The sequence below is a fragment of the Vigna angularis genome, chromosome 3 (genome assembly GCF_016808095.1).
Source record: "Vigna angularis cultivar LongXiaoDou No.4 chromosome 3, ASM1680809v1, whole genome shotgun sequence".
Lineage (NCBI taxonomy): Eukaryota > Viridiplantae > Streptophyta > Magnoliopsida > Fabales > Fabaceae > Vigna > Vigna angularis.
Genome location: NC_068972.1, coordinates 34473899 through 34490005, shown reverse-complemented (window position 1 = coordinate 34490005; position 16107 = coordinate 34473899). Strand labels below are relative to the sequence as shown.

At 33.6% G+C, this 16107-nt stretch overlaps 1 protein-coding gene and 1 pseudogene across 1 annotated transcript; one reads left to right on the top strand and one right to left on the bottom strand.

Moving 5' to 3' along the window:
* Positions 1 to 704: 704 nt before the first annotated feature.
* Positions 705 to 3778, bottom strand: LOC108324487 (uncharacterized). The gene is made up of 4 exons (XM_017557433.1): positions 2682 to 3778; positions 1931 to 2174; positions 1639 to 1778; positions 705 to 1107 (listed from the first exon to the last, which is right to left on the bottom strand). Exons 1-4 carry the CDS (start codon positions 3776 to 3778, stop codon positions 705 to 707), a joined length of 1884 nt encoding a protein of 627 aa, XP_017412922.1.
* A 6342-nt stretch (positions 3779 to 10120) lies between these two features.
* On the top strand, positions 10121 to 13880 carry LOC108325783 (phosphatidylinositol 4-phosphate 5-kinase 4-like; annotated as a pseudogene).
* The last annotated feature ends 2227 nt before the right edge of the window (positions 13881 to 16107 follow it).

Sequence of the window (16107 nt, the reverse complement as noted above, 5' to 3'; positions counted from 1 at the left end):
TGTAAAGGAACCAGACTAGTGAAAAAAAAACTCATACACTACTTTGAATTCAGTGTACAAAACCTTAAGATATATCATTTTAAGTGATTTTCGTGAAATTAAGGAACTTGTATATCAATGTAAATGGATCATTTTTTTTCTGTCAATGAAATTTTTTATTAAGTCATGAAAACAAAAACAAAAGTAATGAAAAGAGGAAACAAGGCAGCACCAAATCATTAAAAGTTTGGTCAACCTTCAGTATGACAGCCTCTTTAAGCTTTACTTTAGAGCTAAAAGTCAGGGAAGTCATTTAATGACCAAATGAGATCAAACTTACTCCAACCATTGCAGTCCCAGAGTCTTTCATCATAGCTTTTACATTAGTAAGATTATCAAACACATTAATTCAGCATTAGAAGTCAAAACTCATATAACAAGTCACAAGTCATAAATCTTCATTTTTCAGAATTTGATATATGCAGTTATGCTATTTCATAGTAGTCATATGCTACTGCTATAACAAGTCATAAAAGCAGTTGCAGTAAAAAAGTACATACATCCAAAACCATTAACATTGTTCCCTACAAGTGAACTATTACATAATAAGATCCTTAAACTTGACATGATTATCATTCATACACACTTCTATGGTTGAACTTCATGGTCATGACAAACTTTAGATAATTGTGATGATGGCATGAGTGGTTGTGTTGATGGGATGACTAATTTTGATGATGTAGTAGGTTGTTGGGTAGCTTCATGGGTAGGTTCTTGGGTTGCTTTGAGGAACGACTTCTATTGTACCCAACCTCCCTACATAGCCTCCATATCTTGCGCAAACCAGCTTTGCTCAGTCGAGAATCATCCTTTCTGATCTTCCACTGTTCCAGTCTTCTTTTCTTTTTAGGTCTTCCTAGCATAACTTTTTTCCTAGGAGGCATGACATCCGGATATGGTATTAGCTCCCACATGTTGTTGCCGTTGATGGGGTATACGATTGATGCATATGTTTCTTCATAGGTGGACTTCATAAAGCAAGTTGGAATGAATTGCTCTCCATCAATATTGAGAAACTTCATTGCGGCCAAGGAGTGACAACATGAAATTCCTGTGATGCTCCATCTCCTGTAGAAGCATGACAAGTCGTCTATGTTTATGACAAACTTGTCTCCATTGTGGGAGACGTGTCTCACTTCAAACAATTTATTAGCTGACCAGTTGTGAACAAAGTATAACAAAAATATAAACGAACGAAAAAAAATAATTCAACACAATTAAGAAGTAATCAAGAAAGTTTACCTAGGAATCCAGTGTTTGGTTAATTGTGATTCCTTTCTAAATCTGGTTTGGATCTTTGGACAAATTGATCCTGCAAAGGACTATATCTTAGACCTGTTTCTTTCCCATCTTTGCATGATGTACACCCTGATTTCTTCCAACATTGTTATGATTGGTTTAGTCCTGGTATGAACCAGAACACTGTTGAAAGCCTCACTAATATTGTTGACCACTGTGTCACATTTTGGTGTTGGACTGAATCTGGACCTTGACTAGTATCTACAACATATGATGTAAACATATGTTAATAGTATATAGAAACAAAATAGTGTGTTAAGTTTAAAACATAAACCTTGGAGTGAAGTTCAAAAGATAAACCTTGGAGGGATGACTATCAAATGCTTGAATGTGTCTTCATTGACATCTTTAATATTTCTCATTTCCATCTCCCAAGTTTGTGGGTGAGTGGTAGCAGCTGCTCTCCACATCAGCCGTTTCAGGTTTTTACCAGGATATTTCTTCATAAAGTTTGCATATAAGTGTCTCACACAAAATCTCTGGTCAACACCTGGAAGTAGTTCTTATATGGCTGGTAGTAGACTTTGTGGTTTTAAAATAATAAAGAGCAGTTAGGAGTATATACAAGTAATGAATTAGTGTAGGAAAGTACCAAATTAAATATCACTATTGCCTTTTGTTGGTCTGACACAAAAGTTATTGATGAATATACTTCTTCACCACCAAGGTCATCAATCAAAAGATTCAAAAACCACGACCATGAATCTTTGTTTTCCACTTTTACCACCGCATATGCAATGGGAAAGATTTGATCATTTTCATCTCTCACAACAGCTATTAACAACTCATCACCATACTTCACTTTCAAAAAGGCTCCATCTAATCCAATTATTGGCCTACAACAGACAAAACTATCTTTGCATGTCATTAGACAAGAGTAAAATCTTTTGAAAATTACTTCACCCTTATTATCCTCAACATGAACCTTAACTGTAGATCATGGATTTCTTCTCAACAACTCATGTGCATAATCATATATCCTCTTATATTGTTCCTTAAATGACCCATCAATGTGATTAGAAGCAATAGCTTTGGCTTTATAAGCCATACACCTAGATGTACCTATGTTCCACTTCCTTTGAACTTTTTCACAAATATCTACACCCTTCACTTTAGGATTTTCCCTTACTGTTTTTTTCAACTTTTTGCTCAACCACTTTCAAGTAACTTGAGGTTGAACTCCCTACTGTAGGTATGGTTGTCATTTATAGTTCTCAGCTGCCATGATTTCATAGCCTCCATATAAGCACAATATATGGTCCATGGACAATCTCCATTTATAAGCACTCCTTTTACATTCTCCTTTTATAAGCACAATATATGTTTTGTCATTTTTTACAAACTTTATATTCCTCCCATTTTCCAAAGCATACCCTTTTACAACATCTAAAATATCTTGCTTTTCAGCAAAAGAAGTCCCTACTTCCCATGTAAAGTCTACCATACTTTTTGGCATACAAAACATACCAAACCTCCCATAACCTTCACTGTCATTAACCTCTTCATCACTCTCTATTGCACTAAGTAATTCCTCAGATTTCCACTCCTCATCTGACAAACCTCTATCATCATCATCAATCTTGTTGTCTGAACTATCAGAAAGACTTTCTACTTCTACTTTCACATTACCATTTATATCACATTCAACACCCACATCAATTAGCCCCTCTATGCACTCACTATTTCCATGTACACCACCTTCATCAATAGATTTACTCCAACTACAAAGATCAACTTCCTCCTCCACAACTCCTTCACACATATTCAACTCTTGCTCTTTGTCACCATCACCATCACCTTCAACTTCAACTTCAACACCATGAACATCTTCTTCACCCTCATGCACCTCTTGTACGTGACCATCATCTTCACACTCTACTTCAACACCATCACCATCTTCTTCAACCTCATGCACCTCTTGTACATGACCATCACCTTCACCCTCTACTTCAAAACCATCACCATCTTCTTCACCCTCATGCATCTCTTGTACGTGACCATCACCTTCACCATCTACTTCAACACCATCACCATCTTCTTCTCCCTCGTGCACCTCTTTTTGTACTTCACCATGACCTTCAACTTGTCCTTGATCATTAGTAATATATTCAAGCATATGTATCACTTCGGGCTTAGAAACAACATGTACAATGTATACATGAACCTCACCATTAAGCCTAGATAAGTTAGCCATATGCATCGCATCAGTGTCATCTATCAATTGTTCCAACCTATTTTCCAACACTAAACCCTCTCCTACACAGTACCATAATTCTTTAAAATTATCATATCTAAAACCTTTCACTACATGAACAACCATAAAATAACTCCACATATCAGAGTCAAAGGACAAAGTTGTTGTCTCCCCTTCATACTTTAGGGTACCATCATTAATGAACTTTCCTCCATGGTGGAAAACACAGTCAATAGCATCGTCCATTATGTACAACACAATATAAATATATCTACACACACCTATTATGCAAACATATGATGACAAAAAAAAGTATTAAAAAAATAACAAAACACACTCACACAAACTCAAATAACTTTAAACATACATGGGGGACCACCATATCACAATCAACAACGCAGGCCAAACCATTGAAACCATGGGGGACCACCACCCAATATTGTAGTTTCCCAACTATAAAATCTAAGACAATAAAGCATCCACACTGACTTTCTTTCAGATTAACCTCCACTCACCACGTGCTTCAATCTCGTGCTTCCAACGACACAAGGTCTCACACCGCACCTCGTTCTTCAACTTGTTCCAAACGTCGTGCATGCACCTTTATTTCAAGCCGACGTTTTACACCCAGGAACCCTCGTGCTTTCAATCGAACAAAAACAAACTTTTTTATCTCCCACGAACCCTAATACGAAGCCCCAATCTTCTTTCCCTAATCTGTTTTCGATTTGTCAATTGCAGAGAAAGGGGCTGCACTCAATTTTACTTGTTTTTCCCACTTTGCCCTTAATTTAATTTCTTTTCCCCAATTTGCCCTCAATTCTTTAATTCACAAATTACAAAATATAATTCACAATCAAGTTTCTAATGTCGCGTCAATTTAAACAATATTGTCAACATGCTATGTAAGGCCCTCTTAAACATCGTTTGTCCAATTTGAGAGCAAGCCTCTATTTGTTTCAAATTTTCAAAAATAAAGACCCAATTGAGACACCGAATAAGTAGGGGACCTAATTGAGATTCTGGACGAAAAAAGAGACTTACCAAAACATTAAACCATATATATATATATATATATATATATATATATATATATATATATATTATAAAAATGAAAAAATTAATATAGAGATCATCTTTTATTGTTTCATTTTCAGACTTAAGGTTTATGAGTTAATTTCAATCTACTTCTAGTTAAGTGCACTAAACAACTGGAAATCTGTACTATATTTTAATTAATTTTTAAATACTTTTCTTTATAACATGAATTTCAAAAATATTTGAAGTAATAAATTAATTTTAAGTATTTTATATTAATTGTAAATTAGGATTTAATTTTTATTATTTTTAATTTAACAAACAAGTTAGGTTTTAATTCAACATGTCCCATTTGGTGAATCTAACCTAACCCGAACAAATACATTTGTATATCTTGATCAATTGTCTTTCAACTTAGCATCATATGATTCTATAGAAATTTAAACATCTATAGATCCAAAAGTACGAAGTTTAATCACCTATATTTTACTTAAATCTTGACCGTGAACTTATGGATAGGTGACGAGATTATAATAGTAGTTTGTAGATGGACGAGCCATGTTCTTTGGTGGGATGGCTCTAAGGTTGTGTTTATAGGTGGATTGGCCTTAAGGTTGGGTTTGCAGGTGGATTGGCCCTGAGGTCGTGTTCGTTCAACTTGTATTGCTGTTGAGGCCGAGTTTATGTGGTCGTGGAGGCCTATCCGTTGAGACCGAGCTTGTTCAGTGTGGATTTGGTTGTTCGGCCAAGCTCCTTTAGTCGCCTATCGGGCTGAGTTTTTCAGATGTCATGGGCTTTCAGCTGAGTTCCTTGATGGCCATTCGACCAAACTCTTTATATGTGATGACCATTCGATCGAGCTTTTTAGAGGTGATGGTCGATTTGGCCAAGATTTTCAAGTGGCCTATGAGGCCAAGTTCTTCACGTTACTATTTGGGAATGACCTTTTTCGCCTTGTGTTTGTTGACTTTAGGCAATCTCTACTTGGTGTCGTTGCCTCTAGGTGGGCTTTATTTTGGTGCTACCCACTTCAGGAAGTGTTTGCTTTGGTGTTGCAATTTTGTACGTATTCTAATTTTGATGCTTCCGACTTTGAGCTTGTTTTTCCTTAACATTGTCGACTTTAGGCATGTTTTGTCGGCTTCATTCTTTGTTTTGACTAATCTCGATGCCGACTTTTAACATTGTTTTAGTGACTTTGTTGTTTGTTTTGACTAAGCTGGATAAGACTTGGTGATGAGTCTTCTCCATCCTACTCTTTGAGCTTGATTATTGTGTTGTTCCTGTGTTCTCGTGAGGTTCTTTAAGAAGGAAAAAGATGACCTTGATAGTTAAGGTATGTTTTCTAGATCTTTTTCTTGTAATGTAGGGGCTTTTCTCTTTGGTGCACCTTCCTTTTATGATAAGGTTGCCTTACATATTGTTTCCAGACTTTTGGTTAGGTGACTGTCTATTGCATTGTTTATGTTCTCTACTAATAACTTAATTAGTGTTTCTTCTTTTCTTTTGTAGGTTCCCCGAGTAAGGGTGGCCAAGGTAGAGGTAGTGACTTGGCCATGTGAGAGGCTGGAAGGACGACCTTGACCGTTGAGGTTTTAGGCTATTATTGCTTGGTCTTGCCGAGTTTCTTTTGTGCTACTCAGGTAGGGCGAGCTTCCTTGCTTTTCTTTTATTGCCCTTCCTTTTCGGTCTACCCTTTTTTGTGCCATGGATTGGAGGTTTGCTTTAGCTTTTTTACGTAATTCATGTAATCGGGTTTTGTCCATGCTGAGTGACATCTATGTTTGGGTTGCCGAGTTGTTGTATTATTTATGTGTTCTGACAATGAGAAATTGTTAGCAATTTTAGGTCATACATACATAGATACATACACACACACACACACATATATATATATATATATATATATATATATATATGTGTGTGTGTGTGTATGTTTGTATAATACATAATTAAATATGTTAGGACAATTATATTATTTAAAGGGATCTAATTAATTTAATTTATGACTAATGTCATGTATGTCATGAAATATTGACCTATAGAGATTATAAACAATATTTTAATTTGATAAATGGTCAAATTATAAATATAAAATAATTAATAGAAGTTACATAAAGTAGTTATGGTTTCGATATGTGAGTACATACGTATTATTCTTATTCATTTTTCTTCATTCCATCTAATTAGAAAATCAAGATAAAATCTAAGATGTTTTAGAATCATTTATATTTGATATACGTTTTTTCTAATAACCAATCTAGGTATGCTCTCACATATTATTTTTTAGGGTATTAAGAATTATTCTTTTGATTAAAAGGTTTGATTACTCTTTAATTATTAATTGTTAATCGAAATTGGATGCATAATCTAACATTACCTACTGACCCGTTTCTCATATAGTTTCTCATTTTTTTCAACTCTTGATCTTCATCTTGTGCACTTCCTACACAAAACAAATTATCCGATATCTAAATATTAACATTTTCAAGCTTCAAATTCTATCACATTCATAATAGAAATCTCTTACACATTAACAAATATGTAATACAGTAAAACCAATCTCTCCAATTTTTAACTTATAACTTATAACCTCTATTCTAATGCAATATTATTACTTTAATTAATAATAATAACTTTGGGTTCCATTGATGACACATTTCCTTCATCTATTTGTCTCAATCTCATGTTCATATTCGGAAGGTAATACTGAAATCACTCCTACTTCGTTTTCCATTTGATTTTCAGTTAAGTTGTATTTGTTTATCAACATAAGACACTGTATAATCAACTTCAATCAATTTTCTAACACCCTTTAAAATTATCCTTCTCAAAGTTCCTCATCATTTCCCCTCTTTCATTGAGTCTTTATAGTATTATATCTCAACCATGATGTCCTACTTTATTGAGTTCTTTAAAACATAGTAACAAAAGGACTTCCTTTTCCATCACAAGACAATCAATTAAAGACTCCTTGATTTCTCATTTTCTTATAAGTTGATGATAGTCACTTTTCTTTACCATTATTCAATTGGAACTTTTTCATAAGTCATAAATGAAACTTCCTATATCACCCCTAATTAACATTTGAATTGTTTGTTTTACCCTTGAAATTGTAATGTTGTTGATGATTCTTCAACTTCTTATTCTTTTCAAACTCAAAGTATTTGCTTCTTATTGATATAACACAACACTACACCTTAGGCACAATGAAACGTCTTCATCCCCTTCCTTCTTACAATTTAAAAAATTTCTCAAGAGTTCATTAACTTTCAAAAAAAGATCTTTTTAACTCCAAATTTTCCTAAAGAAAAAATATTCAAACCTTACATTTATAGCATCTTTAGTAACATCAATCATCATGATTGGAATGAATTTAATACCCTCAACATTCACAAGAGATGGTTTGAAATGGATTTATATTCGTTTTTTCTTGAACTCTTCTTCAACCTTAATCTTCCTTGTTCAACACGTTCCTGAAATTAATACAATTATTAGTCTAATGAGCATAAATATTATGATACTTATAATATTTCCTCCTATTTTCTTTGTTCTAAAGAGAGTAACTTATTATTATCCCTCAATTTAATTTGCCTATATCCTTTACCAAAATAAAAAAAATTATATGTTTTTGTCACATCAAAACTATATGTTTGATTTATCATTTTATCTTTTACATGTTGTAACAATTTGCAAACATAAAAAGTCCTATTTTATATGAAATATTTGCATCACTACTTTCATAGAGAACATTTTGTTCACGTCCATTTCATTCAATTCTTTATTATTAATTGAAGTTCCTAGGTATATTATTTTTCTCATTGGTTTATAAATTTTTCTATATCTCTCTTTCTCAAAGATTATTTGTTCAATTCTCCCAATTTTATTTGTCAAAGGAGCCATATCTCTCTTAAGGGTAAATTTACCAATTTCTTTCTCATAAAAAAGCGTAACCTTGTTCTAGTCATACCAATCAACTCATGATCAATGGTTTGCTGATAAAAAAAATGTTCAATGATTTGAGTATAACATCTGGATTTTAATTATTTAACTTGAATTAGATAATCATCAATATTCTGACTATTATAAATATTCATCAAATCAATTAGACTTGAGTTTTGTTGTCTAAGAATTTGCTGACCAAATATTTTTTCCAAAGCCTATAAATTAAATTTGGTGGTAAATTGGTAAATCCAGTAAGAGAAATTTTTGTAATAAACTCATCCAATACTTCACTTTTAGATTTTTGTTAAATGTCATATCTCCACATTCTATTATTGAACTATATATTCATTTGCCACTCTCTCATTTCCCTATAGAAAAAAAAAACCTATATCCTTTGAATACTAATTTCGGGACGAAGATACAAAATGTGACATTTTCAATTCTTATTGATTCATCGTCTAATTCATTTGTAAATTATTTTATTTTATTTCGTAAAATTTTAGTTGTTTTCTGTACTTGCATTACCTATTACACTCTTGATCTTCACTACCTCAACAAAAAAATTACTCGATATCCTAATATTAACATTTTCAAGCTTCAAATTCATACCACATACATTATAGAAATCTCTTACACATTAACGAATATGCAAACACTAAAACCAATCTCTCCAATTTTTAACTTATAACTTATAACCTCTCTTCTAATGCAATATTATTATTACTTTAATTGATAATATATACGAGTTATAACTTTCATTTAAATATATATCCCATATGAATTTATGGATTGTGTATTCAATGATAGATAAATAAATGTAATTCATTTAAATTATTTCTTCTTTCCATCCAAATTTTCCATTCATAACCGGAACTTAAACATCATCTAATTTAATGTTGTTAGACACATGATGGTAACAAAATTAAGAAATCTTGAAGAGGTGGTGAGGACGGTGACACTTTAATAAATTATTTTTAAGGTTAATTATCTTTGAAAATGGGGAAATGAGTGTGAATTACGCTGTGAGTAGAACAGTGACTGCGCGTAGAATATATGAACGCTAAATAAACGAAATATATTCATAAGCTAATGATAGTTAACAAACCCCTTGATTTAGTACATGTTCCATGTCGCGGTTCTTAGAGGTTGTAGGAGATGAACGATTCTCTCTCACGGAAAACAATTCAAACATGGGAGGAAAACGCTGCACCTCTGATGAATAATTTTTCACGGTTTCGTTTCATGAATATCAAAATTCACCAAATTAAGGAATGGCTCCTCTACCGAACTTTGTCTGCCATAGTTGTTTCATCCATGGAGCAGTTGCTCTATGCCTCAAACGTCAAAAATGACCCAACAGAAAAAAAAAGTTAGAACCTTGAAACACCAAAAACTATAACGCTGCCAACATGCAAGTTGGTATCGGGTTCGAACTAGAACATGGCTCCTTCACCCAGAAGAAAGGTGATCTTTGAAAACCTTAAAATTTCACATTTCCCCCTCCCCCACAAGGATTTTTGATGAATTTTTCCGTAGTCTGAATATCTGGTGCGAGATTTTGGAAAAGGGAGAGGGAGAGAGAGAGGAAGAAGAAAGAAAAACACAATGATTGGCAGAGATAGTAGTGTTATGAAGGCATGGGAGGCCACGGTGAGAAAAACACAGGCAGTGGCAAAGAAGCGTGCAAACAGCATATTTGGGTCAACATACATGGCCCATGCAGACGACGAAGATCACAAGGAGGGTTCAAACGGAAGAGAGGCACACGAACTGTATCATGCAGAGAAGGTTCTGTCGAATGGGGATTACTACAAGGGAGATTGGGCAGATAATTTTCCACACGGGAAGGGAAAATACGTGTGGAGTGATGGGTGCGTGTACGTGGGAGACTGGTTCAGAGGGAAAACGAATGGAAAGGGAAGGTTCAGTTGGCCAAACGGGCCACATTACGAAGGAGAATTCAAGAGTGGTTACATGGACGGAACAGGCACATACACAGCATCAAACGGAGACGTTTACAAGGGGCAGTGGATGATGAATTTGAAACATGGAAACGGAGTGAAGAACTTCGTGAATGGAGACAAGTATGAAGGAGAATGGAGGAGGGGGATGCAGGAAGGGCAAGGAAGGTATGAGTGGGGGGATGGAAACTATTACATGGGAGAGTGGAAGAATGGGAACATATGTGGAAAAGGGTCATTTTTTTGGGGTGATGGGAATAGGTATGATGGTTATTGGGAAGATGGGTTGCCAAAGGGGAATGGAAGATACATATGGAGTGATGGAAGTTTCTATGTGGGAAATTGGAGCAAGGATCCAAGAGATAGGAGTGGAGCATATTATCCAGCAGGGTCATCAGAAGAGGGAACCCTAGAGTGGGATCCTGAAGAAGTGTTTGATGCATTGGGGAAGTATGAGATATGTGAAGGGGAGAAGGTTTCAGTGTTGCCATCACAGAAGAGGCTTGCTGTTTGGAGGTCTTCAAAGGGAGGAGATTGTGGTAAGCCAAGGAGAATGTCCATAGATGGGAGGGTGAGTGTGGGAGTGGAGAAGCCAAGTGATAGAATGCAGTTGTGGGGTTGTGCAGAAGGTGATTTCAGTGGGACTAAGACTCCACCTGCTACTGGTGTTGGTTTGGATGATGAACTCATGGCTATGCACTTGGATGGTGCTATTTCAAGAGGGACTAATCAACTTCAAACCCTAAAAGCACCCACCAAATCAAAGAGGCAGGGCGAAGTCATATGCAAAGGACATAAGAATTATGAGCTTATGCTCAATTTGCAGCTCGGAATCAGGTACATCATCACAACTTCTTTAATCATATCTCAATCGATCTCATAAAACAATACATTATTATATATTATTTATTTTTTATACAAAACGTATTTTTATTTTAAGTTGCCTTTTGATAATTTGAATTATGAATATTTTAATATATTATACAAGTGTTTTTTATTTTCAAATATTTTTAAGTGATTTGATTATTAAACACATATATACATTTTATTTGTTAAAAATATATTTATGTGAATACTTTAAAATTACGACAATGTTTTAACTTGTGTGAGTGTAAAAGTATTATTATTATTTGTTTTTATCTTTGTTGCATCTTTCCTAAATCACCTTAGTCATTAGAATTTGCTTGATTTGTTGCATAGGCATTCTGTTGGAAGACCAGCTCCCTCTGCATCACTCGATCTAAAGCCTTCAGCTTTTGATCCCAAGGAGAAAGTGTGGACAAGATTTCCCCCAGAAGGTTCTAAATACACTCCACCACACCCAACATCTGAGTTCAAATGGAAGGATTATTGCCCAGTAGTCTTTAGGTAAGCAATTCCAGGTTAAATTAGGCTTAAAATTTACATGTTAACAAATTCAACTAATCATTTCAGCATAATTAAGCTAATGCAGTGAATCTGTCTTTGCAGAACTCTTAGGAAGCTATTCAAGGTGGATGCAGCCGATTACATGATATCTATATGTGGAAATGAGGCTCTTCGTGAACTTTCCTCGCCTGGTAAAAGTGGTAGCTTCTTTTACCTCACCAATGATGACCGTTACATGATAAAGACAATGAAGAAAGCTGAGGCAAAAGTGAGTGTGCTGTATCATCGCCCTAGCTACTTCAATTTTTCTGGGAAATCAAACCAAGCAACCTTCTAACTTATACTTGGCCATGTATGCTGATGCAGGCCCTTTTAAGAATGCTTCCAGCTTATTACAATCATTTTCGAGCTTTTGATAATGCTCTCGTCACAAAATTTTATGGTCTGCATTGTGTTAAGTTAACAGGAACAGCTCAGAAGAAGGTATAAATGCTTCTCTTGTATTACGTATAAGAAAATATGATAGATTTATGTTTGATTATGAGAACAAGGTTTATCTTGTCTTACAGTTATGGATAACACATTTGGTATCGTTGGTTGATTTTGTTATAAATTCAAGATTTTCTTAATAGAGTTATGTTTAGTTAGAAGAAAGAAAACAATACTGTCTTCTGTCTAGATAGAGATAAAGTGAAAAGAAATAAGAGATATTCTCTTTCACAATCTCATAAATTCAAAATCGTGTTGAAATTTTCCTTTCACGCATCGTAGAAAAAGAAATGGACAAAATTTTATGGTCTGCATTGTGTTAACAGGAACAACTCAGAAGAAGGTAAATGCTTATTGGATTATACATGGAAAATTATAAAAAGTTAAACTTGAATCTTTATAGTGTGTTTTGGGATTTGCAGGTTCGATTTATCATAATGGGCAATCTTTTCTGCTCTGAGTATACCATCCATAGACGCTTTGATTTAAAGGGTTCATCACTTGGGCGAATAACAATTAAGCCCGAGTCTGAGATTAGTGAAACAACTATCCTCAAAGATCTTGATCTAAATTTCATATTTCGACTACAAAAATCTTGGTTTCAAGAATTTTGCAGGTGATGAAAGGTTTTGGCACATTGTGTTGTATCTGAGATGTTGTGTCTACCTTGTTAAAGTTTAATTCTTTTCTAATACCTCAACAGAAAAAATAAGCACAGAAACTATATATATTTGTTATCTCAGGCAAATTGATAGGGACTGTGAGCTTCTGGAACAGGAGGGGATCATGGACTACAGTCTTCTGGTTGGTATTCATTTCAAAGATATATCAGAAAATGGGGAAATTATTTCTTCAGAATCTCACACTCCTGCTGGTACTACTTGACCTAAAGTCCTTCTTGGCATACCTACAATACATTATTCAAAATTGAAAACTTGAAAAAATTGTTTAACTTGTGCTGTTTCAGATTCAGAGTGTGAAGGAACTCCATGTACTTCTAGAGCAGACATGGATCTACTTCTTCTAGATCCTACCAGGTCACATATCTTTTCAAAGTTTTAATGCTAAGTTGCAATATATGTAAATGTTGTGGAAACCTCTACCCAAACTCTGCCTATGATTCATGTTGTTGGGTAATACATGTTCTAATTTATGTTTCAGATGGGCAAGTATCAAATTGGGTGTGAACATGCCAGCAAGGGTTGAAAGAACAGTGCGAAGAAATGATTGTGAATTACAACTCGTAGGAGATCCAATAGGAGAGTTCTATGAAGTGGTTTTGTTTTTTGGTATCATAGACATACTTCAAGATTATGATATTAGCAAGAAGCTTGAGCATGCCTACAAGTCCATTCACTATGATCCAACCTCAATATCAGCCGTTGATCCCAGACAATATTCAAGGCGTTTTCGTGATTTCATATTCAGAGTATTTTCTGAAGACTCTTGAAAGCCATATTCTATTATGTGGCTTTTACATTCCATTCATACCTGCTACTCTCTGGCATGGTAGCTTAAAAATTTCAACCATTAGAACCACAACTGAGATACATGTCACTTTTGGACAATCCATTTTTTTGTTTTCTATTTCTTAATTAGCTTATTCTTATGTATAGTGAGCAACTTAATTAGTATACAGGAGAACAACATGTGAAATGGTTAAAGCAAGAACATTATGTGATTCTACAAACTTGCTAGAATATAATTATTCTTCCCAAAGGGAGAAGAGATCACAGGTACTTCATACATTTAATATCAGATCAAGATGTATATTATTGTATAGGAAATGGAAGAGTAGTGTACATGATCAATCTTTTTATTTCTTTGATTAATTTCCCTGCTACTTTGTTGAATGACATTGAATAAGTGAAGCCTGAATTTAATTACTCTTTGAAAAATTTGATGGTAGAGTGTTGTTTTCTTAAAAAAAGTACAAATTTGATCTCTTGATGCATAAGAACTACTTATATGTTAATGATAGTCTAGAAAACTAATATTATGTATAGCATTTGAAGAAAAGGTTAAGAGTTGGAGGTTACACAAGAGAATAAGGGAATAGAAAAAAAGTGATTTACAATAAAAGGCTTAAAGAGCTTCAAGAAGAAAATAGAAAATCAAAACATTTTGTAAACTTTATTAAAGTTTTAGAAAATTCTAATGATTTTTAAAAGGTTTGGAAGTAGAATTCATGCACTTAAATCCTCATTAATAAGAAGGTTTTGTTTTGCTTCTTGGTTTGTTGTCTAGATGTGCTTAATGGTCCCTTTTTTTCTCATTTATAAATAAAGGGTTACCCCTTATATATTTTTCACATATAATATTGAATGAAATAGGACTTTATTTATAGAAATTTTAGTGTTTTGGAGAATTTGATACACCTTTTTTTATATTCTTATTTTAGAGTTTTTTCATGTGTATAGAAGAGAAGGATTGCAGATTGAACGGTGCCTCATACGTTTTTTTATCAAATTGTTAGACCATTTAAAATATAAACAAAAGTATCACAAAAAATTTATACTCTTTCACCTACAACCTTTGGGTATGTCAAATTTTCCATTTAGAAACCAATAAAGATAGAATAATAGATAGTTTTTTTTTATCAGCAACAAAATATATTAATAATAGGAATAGTGTGATTCAATTAGGATAATAAAAATATATGCGGATATCAATGGATAAAAATTGGTAGTGACAGTAGATAACGAATTTTAATATCTATTACTCTCAAAAAAATAAAAAAAAATTAATTTATATTTTATTAAATTTAATTTAATTAAAATTAAAATTAATTTATATTTTAATTTAATTTATATTATATTTTATATTTTATATTTTTTTTTTAATTTTATTTTAAAAATTTATAAAATATTTTTTTAAATATTCACATATATCCATGATATCTGCAAGTTTTAAAATATCTGTAAATATTTTTTAAATAGGTATGCATCAAAAGAGAATGGATTTTTTTGTTGCGAGTTGTATAATGGATATATAGCTACTATTTGTTGTAAAAATGCTGACAAAATCACGATCAGTATTTCCTGAGGCATGTAGATTCACTGTTCTTAAGGACTTATCTGCGGTGTATTGCGCAAGTTCCCCAAGATATAACAGGAACTTCCCAGAACATCTCTGAGGATCTCAAAACTAGCAAGATCTCTAAAAAGAGTATAAAATGAACCTAGAATATTTTTAGAAGAGGAAAAGAAGAAAAGAGAATGAGAGAAGACTTCTTTTTGGTGTGATTTGGAATGGGGAAGATCTCTCTATTTATAGAGCTAGGGGAGAATAAAATCAATAAAATAAAATAAAAACCATTAAATATTTTACCGTTGGAGTACATAAAAAAATGAATTTGAACGGTTTGGCTATTAAAGTTTTGAATGTTGCAATCCAACGTTTCTCTTTTGAAATGAACATTAATCTTTTATAACAATCCCCCACTTATTACAAAAGAGAGTTGAAAGAAAAGATAAAACCTTTTATTATGGGTCTCAAAGCTGGTATAGCAAGCTATATGAACCAGTCTTAGATTTAGAAACTTAACACACAGTGTAGTTGGTATAGCAAGCTATATGAACCAAAGACACTTGACGTGTGTTAGAGGTTTATCAATCACAATACACCTTCAAAATCCTTGTTATTATCGCTGTGTTGCGCTTACTTGGCCATGCACGTGCCTGGTATTTTATGAGTGCTCTAGAGATCATGCCAAGATCTCATGCAAGTGGCCCCACTCGACACTCATATAGGTGATTTCATCAAGTGTATGCT